This window comes from Tamandua tetradactyla, chromosome 13, assembly GCF_023851605.1.
Source record: "Tamandua tetradactyla isolate mTamTet1 chromosome 13, mTamTet1.pri, whole genome shotgun sequence".
Taxonomy (NCBI): Eukaryota; Metazoa; Chordata; class Mammalia; order Pilosa; family Myrmecophagidae; genus Tamandua; species Tamandua tetradactyla.
Genome location: NC_135339.1, coordinates 56,133,803 through 56,152,920, shown reverse-complemented (window position 1 = coordinate 56,152,920; position 19,118 = coordinate 56,133,803). Strand labels below are relative to the sequence as shown.

Here is a 19,118-nt window from a genome sequence, read left to right as displayed (position 1 = left end):
ATACCTGATCTTTTCTCTAAAGCTGCCAGATTTTGCAAATGAATATACACTACTCCAGCTACATTTGAGTTTCAATAAATCCAGATAATATTTGGGATACTTTGGGTGTTTGAAAGCAGGTATCTGGGTCACTCAAGAACATCCACTCAACTGAAACCTCTCTTCTGAGAAAAACAGGTTTTCTTTTTCTTTCTTAAATAAAATCTTCTGTACTTTATAATTCCTCCAAATTCGTAGAGATGCACTCGTTTGATATTTAATGGCCAGCCAAAGTCCACTTGGAAAAGACCTAAGTTGATGTAGGTGATGAGCCACTGTAATGATTGGTAGAGCACAGGTCAAGGGGGCACTGGGTGTTTATAAGGCATTCAGTTCCAAGCTTACCAGCTGCCTTAGGAGAAAGGAAACGTTCCGATGGATCCAATTTTAGTCCTACTGCTGTGTCTCTCGTGTTTGCTCCTCCTTTCACTCCTGAAACAGAGCTATGGGAGAGGGAGGCTCCCTCCTGGCCCCACTCCTCTTCCAATTATTGGAAATCTCCTCCAGTTAAATCTGAAGAACCTCAGCAAATCCCTAGGCAATGTAAGTATGCCTGACGCTCTTCCAGGGGCTTGGAAGGGGAAAGTATCATAGCTCTGCACTGCTAAATGAAATGTATTCCTAGAGGCCAGTTGTTAAAATAGATCATTGCATTACTGAGCAGTTATAATGTTAATTTTCAGGCCTGTCATTGTCAACAGTAATTGAATAAAGTAATGTGGTTTGTAGGAAGTAAGACATAGAAAGCCTGGATCAAAAGAATAGAAACAGTAAAGTTGTGAAATGGCCATATTAGGGCTTTGCTTTCAATCATTTTTCCATGGTTATGGAATGGCAGTCTCTGTGATTTGTGCAGTTTTGTTCAGAAAGCTGTATTTCCTCTTGCAGTGGTGTATCAAGGAGCTGGGAAGGTTGGGAACAGTGTTCCCAGCAGGGAGATGCATTTAATCACTGATATTGTGTAGAATTCCTGGGGGCATGGTGATAACATTAAGAAATCAGACTTTAAGTCAATCATTATTGTTTACAAACTGTACAGTAAATACACTCTTTTATATTAATAAGACCTTTTATTGCCTCTCCCCGGCAATCATCCATTTGGGATTTTAATGATAAAGGGTGTGGTGAATTGCTTGGCACATATTAATTACACAAGTAATGATTTTCCAATTCAATGTGGATGCATTATTCTTGCGATTTTGTGTATATGCAGCTGTAAGTCTTAATATGACACCTTAAAATATTTTAAAAGCTATCTCTTTGCAAAGACATCCCTAGCCCCATTTCCTCAGACTGCCTCTAAAGCAGTTTGTTTTGTTTAGATTTGTCATGAAAACTTTTCAAAAGATGAAAATTATGGTTGAAATCAAGGAAAGAGCCAGGCTTTAGTGCCAGAGGAAGTGAGCCAATCAATCAGGGGTGACATATCGTGCAGAGGGCTCTGGGGTTCAGATACTGGAGGAAGGAAGAAGTTGGTCTTCCTGTAGCTGCATTTAACTAAACAACCATCACTGTCCTCACACTTTTTCTGTGTTGGTGCCACCAGGGTTTCTCAAACTGTGTCTAGGTGAATATTTAAAATAGAGTTTTATAGGAATCATCATAACTCTACTGAATCTGAATTCCCAGGGCCAGAGCCCAGCAAGAAGCATTTTGAAAGCCCTTCCTGATGATTCTGGACTGTCAGCTTGGGCCCTGGTTCCCAAGCAGGCACCAGGAGATGACACATTCCTTAGGCTTTAGTTGGGCCAAACAGGATTTGAATTGTACTTTTCTACTTTTTAGAGTTATGGCCCTGGGACAGATCCATAAACTCTCTGAATCTCGGTTTTGTCATATGTAGTATAAGGATAGATAACCTTATTTTGGGAGTTTGTTAAAAGCATGATTGGAATAGGGTTTGTACCAAGTGCATTCCATGAATAGCAGATTGTGGGGTCTGTATATAAAAGAAATGTTTGATATTGTGGGTGCCGATTAAGAAATGAGTGGTACAAAGGGATATCAATCTGAATTACATACAACCGTTTCAGGCCAAAGAAATGCCTTTGTGATTAACGTTTTCCCTGTTGTTTGGTTTCCCAGCTAGCCAAAGTCTATGGCCCAGTGTTCACAGTGCATTTGGGCATGAAGCCCTCCGTGGTGTTGCATGGGTATGAAGCCGTGAAGGAAGCTCTGATTGACCATGGAGAGGAGTTTTCTGGAAGGGGAACTTCCTCAGTGATAGAAAAAACTCACAAAGGACTTGGTAGGTGTGTGTGTGTGTGTGTGTGTTTGTGTGTGTGTAGTAATAGCATACATAACCCAGATTAAATTCATATTCAAATCTCGGAATACCACACAGCAGGAAACAATCCACTAATAGAATACTGATTTTTTTCTTACTTAGTTTCTTTCCTTCTTTTTTTTTTTTTTCCGCATGGGTTGGTACCAGGAATCAAACCCAGGTTTCCATCATGGCATGTGAGAATTCTGCCTCTGAGCCACCATCACACTGTGCCCCAAGATTTTTTAATAAGCATTTTTATTGAAATATATTCAGATACCATTCAATCCATCCAAAGTATATAATCGATAACTCTCAATGAAATCACAGAGTTTTGCATCCATAACCACAATCAATTTTAGAATATTTTTATTACTCCAAAAAGAAAAATTCCATATCCCTTTTACCCCCTATTGTTGACCCTTAGCATTGGTTTGTACCTTTGTTGCAATTGATGAAAGAATATCAAATGTTACTCTTAACTATAGCCCATAGTTTACATTGGACATATTATTCCCATACCACCCTATTATTAGCACCTTGTAATAGTGATGGACACCTGTTATAGTTCGTGAAAGAACATTCTTTTATTTGTACTATTAACCACAACCATCATCCACAATGGGCTCACTGTGCTCTACAGTGCCATATTTTATCCTCTAGCTTTCCTTCTAGTGACATACATGACCCTAAACTTACCCTTTCAATAACATTCATACACATAGTTCAGTGCTGTTAAATTCACAATAAACGTTTCATTGCCTCCCCTATCCATTTCCAGACGTTTACGGTCAATTTGATTAGAATTTTTGCACAAATAAGCACCAGTTCCCCACTCTCTGTCCACATTCTACCTCCTAATAACCTCTATTCTAGATTCTAACTCAGCGACTTTATTTATAATAATTAGTTCATAGCAGTGCAATTGCACAATATTTGTCTCTTTGTGTATGGCTTATTTCACAACATAATGTCCTCAAGGTTAATCCATGTTGTCACATGAAACAGGACTTCATTCCTTCTTACAGCTGAATAATATTCCCTTGTAGAAGAACTTCATTCCTTCTTATAGCTGAATAATATTCTATGGCATGTATGTGCCACACTTGATTTAACCATTCATTGGTTGATGGGCACCAGGGTTGTTTCCATCTTTTGGCAGTTGTGAATAATGCCACCATGAATGTAGGTGTGAAAATATCTGTTCACATCTCTGGTTTCAGTTCTCTGGGTATATAACTAATAGCCCGATTGCTGGAGTATAAGGCAATTCTATTCTTAGCTTCCTGAGGACCTGCCAATGAATGAATTTTCCACATCCTCTACAAAACTTGTAATTTTTTGTTATTTTTTAATAGTGGTCTTTCTAGTAAGTGTGAAATGATGATCCATTATGGCTTTTATTTTTATTTTTATTTCCCTGTTAGCTTGTGATGTTGCATATCTTTTCATGTGCTTTTTAGCCATTTGTATTTGCTCTTTGGAAAGCAATGTCTATTCAAGCCTTTTGCCCATTTTTAAAATGAGTTGCTTTTTATTGTTGAGTTATAGAATTTCTTTGTATATTCTGGATCATATACAGATCCTTCTTGGTGGGGGTCCAGGTTTAGTTCAGTGGTAGAATTCTTGCCTTTCATGTGGGAGACTCACATTGAATTCCCAGCCCGTGTACTTCCCAAACAAACAAGCAAACAAAGAAACGAAAAACCAAAACAACCACAAGTTCAACAAATGATGCTGTACAAGGGGATACTCACATGGAAAATGAAAGAAATGTGACCCCCCCATACTGTATCCAAAACAAACTAATAAACAAAGAAAACACCTTATTGGAAATGTGGTTTCCAAATGTTTCTCCCGTTAAGTAGACTGTCTGCAGTTTCCTGTTCTGACCAGCTGATAGCCCTCCTCAGATAACGTTTTCCTCTGCCATCTATACTTTCCCTCTGCCATCTATACTTTCCCTTCACTGCCACACACACAACTCCATTCTCGCTCCTGGGAAGGAGCTTCCAGGTCTCTCTCTGTCTGCAGCAGCCAGCCAGGGGCCAGACCTGAGGCGGCTCACCTCGCGAGAGGGGGATGGCTACTGGCTACCACTTTCGAGAGAGTTACTAGGTTTTTTTTAACCACAGCTTCTCAATATCTTTGTCATGCTGCTCCCTGGATACTGTAGAGTGCTCCCCTGGCCTCCAGAGCCTCAGAACACTTGTTTCAGATGGTTTCTGTGGGTCCAGTAGCTGTTTTTGTAGGAGGAGTGAGTTCTGTAGCTTCCTACTCCACCATCTTTCACCAAAGATGATAGACCCCTTTCAAAACATGGAAAAATATAACTCTGTTTTTAATTTTGGACAATTAGGAATAAGGATAAAGAGGTAGAAGGAGAGGATTAAGGAGAAGCAAAGAATGTTAGGGCATGACCAGAGAAAGGATGGAGGTTATCTTGTGCCTCCCTTAAGTACCCCTCCCTGCCCCTAGACTGGACCAATGAGAGCTGTGATAGTTGCAGGCTATTTACACTGAAGTTATTTACACCAAATACAGTAAGTCCTGGAACTTCCCTGACCTGGTCTTAGATCATCTTTTATGAAAAGATGAATAAAAATTACCATGCGGTCTGGACCAAAGCAAGTAGCCTTAAAAGTTCTTAAAATGGGCATTTGGTCAGTCCAGATTAGGGTGGATGTGGGACCAGGTTATCTGAATGGTCACATGAAGCAGTTTCCCTTCTTTTTGGAACTGGCATTCAATAACCATGGTTGACAAGGCAGACCCTCGAGTCCACCTATATGGCTTTCTTGACTATCTGGTCTGAGTATGTAGCTGTGTAACTTTGGGTGAGTTCCTTCATGATTCTCTGTCTTACACATTCATATGTAAAACTGGGAATAATAATAGTACCCACTTACTGGGACTCTTTCGAGGATTGAATGAGATAGTCCCTGTTTTGTAGGCAGGACAGCACTGGACATGATAATGTCGGAGCTGGTTGTACTGTTCAGACCTGGATCCCTAGTGAACCTGCCCAGGTCCTGACAGCTGAGGAGAGATGGGAGTTGCTCTTCCATAGAGTTCTCATAGCTGTGTCCTGCAAAATTTCCTGTTCTCCTGCCTCAAGGAAGCTCACTTGGCTCTTACACATTCAAGAATTTGGAGTAAGAGCAAAATGTCTTTGTCAAGGGTCTGAGGACTTACCCCTTCTCTGCAAAATTCCCTGCAGCAAATCCTCCACCAGTGCAAATTTCTGTTGACCAGTTTCAGGACAGAATTTGTTTAAGAGTTGATGGTGCTTTTCTCACAGCCATCATGATGGTGAGATCTTGGGCAGGGCATTATCTGTCTGAGCCTCAGAGTCACATCTGTTCAATGGGGACAATAGTACTGATTTTTGGTTTGGTGAAGTTCAAATGTGACAATGGAGGAAAGAGGCCTCCTGTAGTATGTGTGTGTACTGTGGGTGGTGGGACCATTACAAATGCCATTTGGAGCAGCTCTGGCAGAGGATGGCGCATGGGCATCCCAGCCAGGTCTTTCCTCCTAGGATCCTTCCTGGAACACCATATTGTACTAGATTTCTAGGTCTGCTAATACAAATTACCCCAAAATTACTGGATTAAAACTTCACACATTTCTTATCTTAAAGTCTCCATGTATCCGACTTTTCAATAGGCAAATCTTCTAACCAAAACTGGCAAAAACTCTCTGCTTTTAAGCAGTCGTGTGATTAGATTACACCTACCCTATAAACCAGGATATTTTCTCCGTCTCAAGGGCCGTAACATAATCAGATCCGCAAAGCCCTTTGCCGTGTCAGGTAACATAGTCACAGGTTCCAGGTTTAGGAGGTGGAGACATGTGGGGGCCATTATTCTGACCCCCACACCTTTGAGGGAGGATTTTCTCCTGTTTCCAATCCTGGTAGGAATCATTTTCACCAGTGGAGAAATGTGGAAGCAAATGCGGCGCTTCTCGCTCATGACCCTGCGGAATTTCGGGATGGGGAAGAGGAGCATCGAGGACCGCGTCCAGGAGGAAGCCCGCTGCCTTGTGGAGGAGCTGAGGAAGACCAACGGTGGGTGACTCCTTTCTCTGTCATGGACCTCACCACACTCATCTCTTCTCTGATTTGGCCTGGGAAGAACTGCAGCAGCTCCTGACCTTTCTGAGGACTGGCTAAGTTAGCCCTCAGCTGGGGAGCAGGAAGCTTCTCTATGTGGGTGCCCAAGTGATTGTAGGAACAGTGAGGATACAAAAGCCTCATTTAATTGCTTCATTATCCAAACTTTGATTTTTTTCACTCAAAATATCCTGATGGTAATAAATTATCATGAAAAACAGGGGCAAAGAAAATCCTGTGCCAGCTAGCTACTAATTTACATATAAAAGGCCAACAAGTAAAAATTTTAGGCTTGGAGTCAAGAAGTGAAATGAGGGCAATCATGTGTGTATTCTGTAACTTTGGACTTGTAACTATTTAAAATATACCACTGAAAAATGTAAAAACCATTCTAAGCTCACAGATCTTCCAAAAACAGACAAGTTAGAGCTATCCTTGAAGAGTGTAGTTTTAAAATAATGAATTAGTAATGTAAGTGCTTTAATTATTCACTACTGTTCTGTTTCATGTATTTCAAGAAAACATGGAAAATTATGAAAGATATTCATGCATAATACTGGTGTAAGAATATTAGTTTTCATAACATTTAATCTGCTATTCGTTAGAACTTACCATCTCCTCACTGTTTGAAATTTAACTCTGTTGTCAGTTCTGCTGAATTATTTTTGTTTTTAACTGTATTTGTATGGCTATTATGAGTGAGAACATTAGTATGATTATTTCCCTCCTATTGCCAACACTAAGACTCTTGTTGAGCTTCCAGTGGCACCTGAGGTTTGATTCGTTCGGTGATTCTGGGCATCATATTGGAATTCAAATGTCCCCATCCTCAGGTTTTAATTCCTTCTACTAAATAAGTAAGAAGAAAGGGTGAAAGGAAGGTTTTCGTCTGAGAAACATAAAGAAATGTCTCAAATCCTCTCGAAATATCTCTTTTTGGTAATACACAATTTTTTTAAAAGCTCAGTCTTTTTTTTTTTTTTATGATCTAGAAGGGACGCTGACACAAGTCCAGTTACCTCTTCAATGTCTAATAGTTTTTTCACAATGCATATAGTTCAAGTCATCTAATTCTTTCTACATGTGTGAATTGTAAGAATTAGTTCTTTTACATCTCAGGTTATGGAGCAGTTGCTCACAACAATGTCATTTTATAGATTCACTCTACTACATTTTTGCCTAAATTAGTTCATTTGTAAAATGAAAAAAAAAAAACCCAAATGATGGCCAAATGTGACAACTTAGAACAACTCACTGTGTCTGGCTCTAGCAGCTTTTACCTGGAGGGCAGATTGTGGGAGAAGGGTCACACTGGAGAGAACTTTCCCAGGGAGGATTTCCCAGCTAAGGCAGGGGCAGGGACCCACGAAGGGGACGCAGATCAGTGCCAGAAAGCCCTGAGCGGAGTCAGGAAAGGGGCCTTAAAGCCTTTGGATCAGCTTCCCAGAGCTGCACTTTCATGGCTGGCCCAGCAGATGGCAGACTTCAGTGAATTTTGCAGTGTTGGGAAGCCCTCATCTTTAAACCTCCATCTCTTTGCTTCTATCAGGGGCGGGTTTCAACAATGGTTGTTCTTCCCTGTGCAGGGCGGACTGAAACTGCAGTTCAGAGCTGAGACCCAGAGACTCAATTTGCTGATCAAAAGCCGTGATCAGTGCTCAGCCATACTCTCTCTCACCCCATTCTTCGAGAAAAGAGTTTTGATGTCCATTTCCATCTGCAGAACTAGTCAGGGACCAGACCCCTGCTGTCTTTCCTCAAGAGTGGGGTGTGGGCACCTGGCTGCTGTGCAAAAGTTACTCACAGTTTTTACCGCAGTTTCTCAGTCTCTTTGTCCCGCTCTTCCCTGAGTGCTGTGGAGTGCTCTCCTGGCCTCCAGAGCCCCAGAACAGTTGTTTCAGACTGTTTCTGCCTGTCGGCTAGCTGTTTTTGTGGGAGAAGTAGCTCCCTCTGCTGCCATCTTCTTATCCACATAAGCGATATTAAAAATAGCTTCACTTAATATGTGTTTGGTTTGCCTGCAGATTCACAGGGTTACAGATAGTGTGAGTAAGTCAGCAGTGCCAGGCTGAGCCATACTGGAGCCTGAAGCAACAGAAAATACGTCCACCCCTATATTCAGGTTTTAATGATTATTTTTTTAATGGTTAATTGTTTTTATGAAGATAGTATTGATGAGTTTGCTTCCTTTAAACTCAAGAAAGTAAAATTAGGATCAATTCTGTTTTGTTATAAATAAAATATTTACCTTGAAATTGTGAATTTTCATTTACCAAGTTTTCAGTTTGAAATATTACAACTACCTTTATCTTATGAAAAATATGACCATTAAGCAGACAAAAAATTGTCGATATTCACTTTGACATTTATTTTGGCATTAATTTTGATTTTTTCTTTTTCTTAATTGGTGAGATTTTACTGCCTCCATAATTTTTGTACTCAAGAGGCATGTTTCACTCATCTTACCCTAGATTCACTCCCGAAAGTCAGATGAGTTAATTGGATGTTTGGAAAATATTATTACATTGTTTAGGATGGAACAATGAGTTCAGTTATTCGGGTAAAAGGACATGTTCGATTTATTGTTTGTATTGATTAATAACACTATTTCGTTCTGTTCAGGTTCTCCCTGTGATCCCACTTTTATCCTAGCATGTGCTCCCTGTAATGTGATCTGCTCCATCATTTTTAAAAATCGTTTTGAGTATAGTGCGGAGTGTTTTCTTAATTTAATGGGCAAATTCAATGAGAATTTCAAGATTGCGAGCTCACCATGGATCCAGGTGAGGTTAAGACCCTTTCTTCAGCAACTGTTTATACTCTTGTACTGGAAAGTTCAAAATTCTTCATGGACCAAGCTGTGATATACAGTATCTGAACAACAAAACGTTGCTCAGGGCTTAAAGTGATAGAGTATACATCTTGGAAAGTCTCTGGGGATCATTTGTTCCAATCCCTGAATGTTATGAATGAAGAAACTAATGCCCAGAAATGCTAAGCAAAGTTTTAAGGTAGGTCATGCAAGAAGCTCGAGTGGAAAGTAGGGATGGAGCCAAGTCCACTGGCTCCCTATTTAGTGATGTTTTCACTGTGTCCATTGTCCCCATGTCCACATAGATGGCTCTGGGCTCTCCAGGTGCATGCCTGTAGTCCTCAGTGAGCATCCAATCCCTGTGAACACCTCACAGGTCATCTAATCAGACGTCTTTACTCTTCTACTGTGAAGCAGGGACAACGTTCTACCTGGTTGTAATGCAGGACTGCCCACCCTACTTTGTGATGGGGAGAAAAGGGAATTTTGGGCAACAGATACTTATATAAGGATGAAAATGTGATTAGAGAGTAACATGCTATAGCCGGTGCTCTAGCTACCAGGGGTCCAGAAATCTGGCTCAGGGATGTTCAAGTGGTGGAGTGTGAGTATGAATTATAGGTACATATCACACTTTTACCCTCTGCTGAAATACCATGTCTCGCACTGTTTCTAAACTTAAATTAATGGTGTGACTTTATAGTAATCACTTAATCTCTTGGTCCAAGGACAACTGAAGTATAAAGTATGGAGCTCCAATTTGTGATATATTTGGACCCTTCTCATTTTTAAACTATGATATTATTGATTGCCTGGTGGAAGTAGAAGGAGCAGTGACCAATTTTATGCACTATAAAAAATTCCCAACTGGGTTAGATTCTGTCCTTATCTGCAAAATTTGGATCACCTATAATTGCTACCATCCTGAAACTCAGGATTGCTGTGAAAAGTCGTTGCAGGAATGTGAAAATTGATTGAAGGAAATGACATTGTCTGAAATCATCTAGTATGATTCCTCCGTTAAATTCTCTGTCAGTGTACAGAATTGTTTTGTGTGTATAGTATGAGGTTATCTCTCAAGCAATAGGCCATTGCCTAGCATAATGGTTAGTATATATGGCTGTGCTTGATATTTTCATTGAATAAATGAGATTTTCCCCTTTTAGGTCTGCAACATGTTTTCCCTCGTCACACATTTCTTCCCAGGAATTCATAACAAGCTTTTTAAAAATAGTGATTACTTACATAATTTTATTTTGGAGAAAGTAAAGGAGCACCAAGAATCCCTGGATATTAATAATCCTCAAGACTTCATTGATTGTTTCCTGATCCAAATGGAAAAGGTAGGATGTGAACAAATGGTTGACTATCAAGGTTATATAATTCATTAAGAAGTCCAGTACATTTAGCTTACTTGGTAAACACTACTTGATAAGTAGTTAGACCTTGCTGAAGGGTCAGTGCCATGCATCACATGGGTTTTAAAATGTGGATGGTTAAAATTTAGGAATCCTTGTGCCTAATCTGGATGTGTTGATAATAAATGGAAGAAAGGTAGTTCTAATCAAGCACATTGTACTCTTTAGGAGAAATGAGCATAACTATGAAATGCAGTTCAATATGCTACCCATGGATGAGTGGAGGTAGTGTGTGGGAGAGTAAGAACAATGAGCATAGCCTAGGACGTCTACTTGTATATACCTAGCTTTGATAAGGTATTGAAAGGAAATTGAAAGAAAATGAGGATGTAAATTGAAAATGAGGAACAGGCGAGGGGATTTCCAGTGACATGGGCAATAGAGGTCCAGAGGTGTCGGCTATCAAAGGGATGGAAGAGGGAGGTTTAAATGGGTTTCCTAAAATAGGAGTTTGGTCAGAGGTTGGTGTTTTTGAAGAAACTTGAATCCTGGTTGGAAATCTTAGATTATTTTTAGATAACAGTTTGAACAACCATGGAGGTGTTCGAGGAAAATTATTTCTGGTGTTCTGAAGAATATGGAGTTCTGGGAGAATAAAGTTTAAGGAATAGCTAGATTATTTTTCATTTTGGCATGATGGAAATACTCACAAGTTTGGGGATGCAGAGAATGTGGTAGAAGCTGAAATAACACTGTGCTTGCTTAGCCTGCTTGATTCTGAAGGTGTCAAGTGAACCAGTGACTCTGTGCGTGTCAGGTGTGTTCCTCCCATAGCATCATGCCCAAGTCTAGTTCAATACCTCAGTAATAGCGTCAGGTACCTGGATGCTTTCCCTTTTCCTCCAACTTTCCTAGCATAGTGTCCCACCTCATCCTCACATGCATATTGAAAGAAGGAGGACGTGTGAAACCAACATCTTTGCCCTTATATTTCATTGTCAAAAACGATATTTATTCCTTTAATAATCACATTTAATTATGTAAACCAAGTCTGGGTGTGTGAGGGTGTGTTGAGAGTTGGGTGAGAAATTAAAATTGAATTTTCACAGTCACAATGTAACAGTTGAACACACATATTTATCTCTTTCCATCACAAGTCCTTCTAAAATAATTACAAAGGACATTTAAAAAAGTAAATATTTCCAAAACAGAAGAAGAGCGGGGGAAACAGAAGATTTAAAGGCAAATTTGTAATATAGAAAATAATGACAATTTCAGAAGAGTGGCTAAAACAGCAGTTTCTTCTTATATTACATTCTCCAATTTTTAGCTTTGCTGAATTTGACACTCCTGAGTAGCTTTAAATGAATTGTGATTTAATATGCTGGCAAATTAAGTTGTAAAATAATTGTATCACATTATTCCTAGGAAAAGCACATTCAGAATTCTAAATTTTTCATTGAGAACTTGGTAATCACAGCAAGTAATCTCTTTGTGGCTGGGACAGAGACAACAAGCACAACCCTGCGATATGGACTCCTACTGCTGCTGAAACATCCAGAGGTCACAGGTATGACAGTAGAAATTAGCAAGTCATGGTAGTCTCAACGTAGAAAAGAGTCATTATGTGAATTTATATATCTCCAGCTTCATCTGTTCAGTGGTTCCCAATGGTGACAAAGTCACACTACAACAGAGAGGGAAAAAAATGTGTAGATCTTAGGAAAAGTGACAACTCTCTCAGCTGTGATGCAGGTCTTGTTCCAAGGGAAAGAGCCTGGGGCAGGCACAGATTGCTGTAGGAGTGGGTATTTGTTAGTAAGGTAAAGGACCAGTGTTACTTCCTATGAAACGGAGCTCGAAGGATATTAAAGAATGATGAGAAAGAAAGAATGAAAGAAAGAATAAAAGACAAACAAAGATGGGTTCAGGGGGTCTGAAGCTCAGTGATAACAGACCAGAGACATCAGACAACTTATTCTTAATTGGTTCCTGCTTATATACTGCAGGATTCACGTGATAAAGAGTATGCATGCACCTGGTGAGAATACAGAGTACTTACTTACGATGACCACAAAGAACCTGGGGCTAAGACAAAACAAACCTTCTCTCTCCCAGACTGTTTTCCATTAAGCAAATTACTGTCGCCTCAATTTCTTGCCACTACTTTGAAGCCAGCTGCTCCCAACAAATTCTGCAGGTCTTGTTTTAAACCCTTGGCTCCTACAGACCAGTCCAGCTTTAGGTGTTCTTCTGATGGGTAGATGGTCTGTGTATGTCTTATGAACCCCATACTTGCCTAAAAAGTTCAATTTAGCTTTTGATCTGCAAATAATAATATACAGACACTGCATTATGAGTCTTTGGGAAAGTGGTGTTTTCTTCTTTTCCCATTGATTTTTATGCGTGTCTCATCAGTGAAAGTCCGGGAAGAGATTGACCATGTGGTTGGGAGACACCGCAGCCCCTGCATGCAGGACAGGAGCAGTATGCCCTACACGGACGCCGTGGTGCACGAGATCCAGAGATACATTGACCTCCTTCCCACCAGCCTGCCCCATGCGGTGACACAGGACACTCAGTTTAGAGGGTATCTCATCCCCAAGGTTAGTCTAGTGTGTTTTCTTCACTCCCTGCCAAAGCACTTGAAGTGCCCATTGGCACAATATAATTGCAAGAATTCAGTCAGTTCTCAACTATAACAAAATGGAAGGAGGAGTGAGTCACTGAGGGGACATTGCTAGAAGACAGATTTGGGCAGATGTCTGTTTCTTAACTTCATCGTGCCTGGAATAATTGGATATGGGAGCTCTTGATAACTTCTTAAATTTTTATATCCTCTGAATACATGGCATTTTACAAGTTGTAAAATATATACCCACTATTTACTTTATTTGAGAATCACATATTTAGCATGTATGAAAGTCAATTCCATGTGTCCACAATTGGAGGTACACCCATGTCATGGAATACTATGCAGCTATTTGGAGGATGATCTGGAGCTCTCTTAATAGAAAGAGAAATATGTTTATGCTACAATGCTAACTGAAAAGAGCTGAAGGTAAAACAGTATGTAAAATATGATCACTTTTTAAAAGTTTTCCCCATGAATTTATTATGAATATACTATAACAGATACTTTGGAAGAATTATACAGTGAAAATGTAGCTCTCTCCTATTCAGATCCTACAGCTAACATGTATTATATTTGTTTTGTCACATATTTCTCATTGTTTCTATATGCATCCTTCAATAATTGTTATATTTGATGGATTGCAAAGTATGTTAAAGACTTCAGTTTATTTTACCTGTAAATGCTTCAGTGTGGTATCATTTAGTACAGTTTCCTATTTGTTTGAAGTCCTGTCTTTAACTGCTGAGGTAAAATTTACATGCCATGAACTACACGAACCACACTTGTGTCTTTCAATGAATTGTGACAAATGTATACACCAGTTTTTACTCAGAACCCTATCAAAACATAGAAAAAATTACTGCCATCTTAGACTGTTCCCTCATGCCCATTCTTTGGTCTCTATTCTACCCAAAGACCTTCGTGAGTTTTTCTTTAACCAAAGAATAGCTGTATAATTTCATTTAAGTAGAATTTTACCATATGTGAGTGTTCTACTGTGCTAGCTACCAGAATGCAATGTACCAGAGACAGAGTGGCTTTTAAAAGGGGGAATTTATTAAGTTGCAAGTCCACAGTTCTAAGGCCATGAAAATGTCCCAACTAAAGCAAGGCTATAGAAATGTCCAATCTAAGGCATCCAGAGAAAGGTACTTTGGTTCAAGAAGGCCAATGACATTCAGGGTTTCTCTCTCAACTAGAAAGGCACATGGTGAACATTGTGGCATCTGCTAGCTTTCTCTCCCGGTTTCTTGTTTCATGATGCTTCCCCAGGAGCACTTTCCTTGTTCATATCCAAAGGTCTTGGGCAGTGTGATCTCTGTGTCATAGCTCTAAAAGGGGACTCTGTCCAAAATGTTTCCTCTTTTAAAGGATTCCATTAAACTAATCACGACCCACCTGGAATGGGTGGAGTCACATCTCCCTCTAATCAAAAGTTAATAATCACAGCTGGGTGGGTCACATCTTTGTGGGAACAATCAAAATGCTCTCAGCCAACAATCCTGAATGAAGATTAAAGACATGGCTTTCTGTGGTCCATAAGAGATTCAAATCAGCATAGTAAGTATTTAGCCAAGAAGTGTAAGGCTTCTTATTCAGGATAAGAGTTTTGAGATTCATACATATTATGGCATGCATAAATACTTTGTTTCTTGGTATTGCTGACTGATTTTCCATTGCATAAATATACTGCAATTTATTTATCCATTTTCCTGATGGTGGACACCAAGACTGTCTCCAGTATAGGGACATTTTGAATAATTTGTTCTTTCTCACGTCTTTCAATTGGTTCATTTCTCTTGGGTAATTACCAAGCCTGGAATTGCTGGACTATACATTAGGGGTATGTTCAGTTTTCTAAGAAACTTATAGGAAATTTTCCTACTTGAATGTGCCATTTTATACTTCAAAAAGTATATAGGCAGGTGGTGCAAGTGTAGTTCATTGGTGGAAATTTTGCCTGCCATGTGGGAGACCCGATTTCAATTCCTGGCCATGCACTTCTCCCAAAACAAACAAACAAAAACAAATAAAATTCAACAAACAACCAAAATCCAACAAATGGTGCTGCAATTACGAGATACTAACATGGAAAAATAAAGAAATGTGACCACACCCGACAGCATACTAAAAAAGTATATATGTGAGAGTTCTGGTTCCACATCCTCCCTGATATTTGGTGTTGTATGTCTTTTAGATTTTAGCTATTTTGGCTGGTGTGTAGAGGCATTTTGCTAAGGTTTAATTTCCATTTCCCTAAGGGCTAATGATATTTAACATTTTTTCATGTACTTATTGGTAATATCTTGCTGTTTTGAAGTGTCTCTTCAAGTATTTTGCCCATTTTAAAATTTTTTGTCTTGTTATAATTAAGTTATAGGAGATATTTATATATCTTAGATACCAATCCTTTGTTAAATATGTATTGTGGATATTTTCTCCCCATTTGTCACTTACCTTTTTTTTTTTTTGCATTTTTGGGCATGGGTAGGGTCCAGGAATTGAACCTGGTTCTATGGCACGGTAGGCGAAAATTCTGTCACTGAGCCACCTAATTTTTTTTTTAACAATATCTTTTGGCAAACAGACAATTTTGATTTTGGAAAAGTCTAATTCATCAATTTGTGCATTTATAGGTACTGCTTACTGTGTCCTAAGATAAGTTTGTCTACGGCTAAGTCACAAACATTCTCTAATTCTTTCTTCTGGAATGTTATAGTTTTAGATTTTACGTTTAGGTCCATCTTGAATTAATTTTTGTGTATGGTGTCAGGTATCAGTTGATAAACTTTTTGAAGATGTGGATATGTAATTGTTTTGGCACCATTTGTTGAAAGGCTTTCTTTTCCGTATTGGATTGATTAGTCTTATTTTAATTGACTGTATGACTTTTTAGAAATCACTTTATCTTGAGATACAGAATGAGAGTTTGGGGAATATGTTCTCTAATTGAACCCACGATACCTGGGGTATAGTTTAGGTTCTGGTGCTTAATTGTTCTACAGGGTTGGGAATGCTGCTTCTTCTACTTGGAAATATGTTTCCTTATTTATAAATTAAGGATATTGGGCTAGTGATTTTCAGTGATACCTGCAGCTCCGTGTGCTCCTTATAATGAAGTGTCTCTATTCATTCCAGGGAACAACTGTTTTAGTATCACTGAGTTCTGTCCTGCATGACAACAAAGAGTTCCCCAACCCAGGTCAGTTTGACCCTGGTCACTTCCTGGATGAAAGTGGAAACTTTAAGAAGAGTGACTACTTCATGGCTTTCTCAGCAGGCAAGACTAATTCTTTTATCCATCTGAAAGAATAGATCTTTTGAAGAAAAGGAGGGGTTCTCTGGGGTTGTCAGGACTGCTCTCTATAGTAATCCTAAGCACCATTCCCACTGCCCCAGCTCTTTCTTATTTCATGACACCTCTTCATTATAGGACCAGCTCAGTGTTACCTTGGGGCCTGGCCCTATTTCTAACAAAGGCAAGGCAGCAGGAGTCTGGAGTAACTGCACTCTCTCCACAATGATCTTTTCAGGAGCTCAGCACTATTAAGCCCTTCTTTTTGCTCTGAAGAGAGAGCTCCCTCATCAACTTCATTGAGACCCATCTATGTGGCTGCCATAGGCTAAGCTCTAGGTAGGGTCAGAACATTCCTTCAAGGGTCAGACCAGCCCCTTGTGAGTGAGGCAGGACAGTTGTGATGACCTTTAAACCTTGAAATGTTCTACCAACTGTGATTATCCTACCTGGTTATTGGAGGGCCCACCTCTACAGTGGCCTCTCAGACTGAACCTCTGACCAGGGAGTCTCCTGTACTCTATGGCATTTAGTGCCTGATTTGGGCTCTATGCTGTGGATACCAAAAAACTGGGACAGATCCGGCCCTCTGGTGCGACATTCCGGCAGGGGAGATGAAGAAACAATAGGAGGATTATGTCTAGGGCTGATCCGTGCTTCAGTGGAAACATTAAAGTGAAGCTGAAGAAAACCCAGAGAAGAAAAGTTTTAGCTGACAGAGGTAGTCAGAAAGATTTTCACACAGGACAGGAAATGAAATTTAAGCTGTGTCCTGAAGGCAGGGGTAGAGGAGGGGAATTGTGCATTTCAATCAAAGAGAACATAATGAGATTAATTTGACAACTCGTCTTATTTGGGAATTGGTGAGTGCTGAATATGGCTGTACCTGCAGGTAGAGGGTAGGAAGAGTGGAAGGAAAGAGCATGGACTCTAAGACAGCGGAAAGAATATGAACGCCTCACAATTTGAAACTAATCCTATAGACTATGTAAGGAGAGCCATGTAAAGTGGTTAAATAGGGGAGTGGAGTAGTTTGACAAGACCTCTAGAAATCACGGGAGAGGTTTGAACCTTTTGTTAAATTCTGTTCCAGAAATAGAAGGAGAAACACAATTGCACAGCCCCTTTCATTTGTCTACTGCTCCATCCCTTTGACAGATCAACATGTGGGTCATTCTGGAAGGCCCAAATCACAGTAGTTGAACATTTTCATTATGTGAATGTTGATTTAAATTCCTTTTGTTGGGCAAGCATTCAGCAAATATTACAGGAGTTAAGATCAGGAAGTGCATCCTTTCATCCATCCATCCATCTACACATCCACTGACACACTCACCTAGTAATTCTTGAAATAGTTATGGGGATTCACCTGGTGCCATTTCAGAAACAGGATTCAAAGAGAAAATAATTTTTGTTTTCTTTGTAGGAAAACGAATTTGTGCTGGGGAGAGCCTAGCGCGCATGGAGCTGTTCTTATTCCTGACCACCATTTTACAGAATTTCACCCTGAAATCTCTGGTTGAGCCTAAGGACATTGACCTCACCCCAGCTTCCACTGGGATAGTCCAAGTGCCACCCTTGTTCCAGCTCTGCTTCATTCCTGCCTGAAGAAGGGGAGACTAACTGCGTGTGTTCTGTTGTCTGCAGCTACCCCTCCTCGGGGGTGTTGTGCTTCCCACTACCTTGGACACCTTTTCTGGATTCTTTTCCTGCCCTGTTTCCCATCATCATTAACTATCTAATGAAATATTCACCTCTGTTAATGATATTTTCCTGATTTTTCACTTGCCAAAGTTACTTCCTATACTCCAACCTCTGCCTTTGTGTTAGAAACCATTTGCCTTACTATTTTGCTTCCTGGGTGTTTCCTTGGGTAATTGCGAGTTTGATTGGAGAGGAAGATAAAAGGTTTAGTGGAGTGGCTACAATATCTAAGGACATATTGAGAGGTTACATAATGGGAAAAAAGTTATTCTAAGATATTTTGCTCTCCCTTAGTGGTTCACCCATTCTCTCCCACCAATGTCATTGCCTAAACATCCCATAAATATTTTAAATGCTTTTCATCTCAGATATGACAGTGTAATAATGCATCTTTTTCTATTGTTTAATCATGTATCCTGTATGTTATTCCTTTCTAACCAAAATTCAAGCCTAGTTATTATTGAAGCAAAAAGTGCATTGAACAATTATGCTCAGTGCACTGGGAAAGATCACTTTATTCAAAGCAGAAAGGATGTCACCAGTAAGGCTATCGTCACTAAGAAAGAGAGAACACAGTTTCCCTGAAGTAAGGGGCTAGACAGTTTTCAAGAACTGGATGAGCAAAGGGAAGAGTACTGAAGGGGGAGGTCAAGCAATTGGGTGTGTCCATTAAGGAGATCATCTCCTGAGTGCTATTGAGGCCAGGTAGAACATGTCGTATGTGGATTCTGCAAAGGCCAAGGTGAGGGAGGTCAGGGGCCTAGATACAAGGAGAAGCTTATGTAAAGATTAGGTAAGCTAAGGAGAAGTTAAGGCCATCTTAGACAGTAACCTAGTGGGTAGCGGATTTCTTGTCTTACACTGTTTTCCTGTATCACAAGGTTCAGGTAAA

At 39.8% G+C, this 19,118-nt stretch overlaps 1 protein-coding gene across 1 annotated transcript; it reads left to right on the top strand.

Moving 5' to 3' along the window:
- The first annotated feature begins 176 nt into the window (after positions 1-176).
- LOC143654032 (cytochrome P450 2C9-like) lies at positions 177-18,588 on the top strand. Its single transcript, XM_077125492.1, has 9 exons — positions 177-582; positions 2,125-2,287; positions 6,228-6,377; positions 9,045-9,205; positions 10,401-10,577; positions 12,021-12,162; positions 13,011-13,198; positions 16,366-16,507; positions 17,949-18,588. Exons 1-9 carry the CDS (start codon positions 415-417, stop codon positions 18,128-18,130), a joined length of 1,473 nt encoding a protein of 490 aa, XP_076981607.1. The 5' UTR covers positions 177-414; the 3' UTR covers positions 18,131-18,588.
- Positions 18,589-19,118: the final 530 nt, after the last annotated feature.

Bases quoted from the DNA above. Each gene is read 5' to 3' on its own strand.
- LOC143654032 (XM_077125492.1), top strand. From the start codon at position 415: ATGGATCCAATTTTAGTCCTACTGCTGTGTCTCTCGTGTTTGCTCCTC. The intron at 583-2,124 runs GTAAGTATGCCT...TTGGTTTCCCAG, and splicing joins TCAGCAAATCCCTAGGCAAT to CTAGCCAAAGTCTATGGCCC. The intron at 10,578-12,020 runs GTAGGATGTGAA...CATTATTCCTAG, and splicing joins TCCTGATCCAAATGGAAAAG to GAAAAGCACATTCAGAATTC.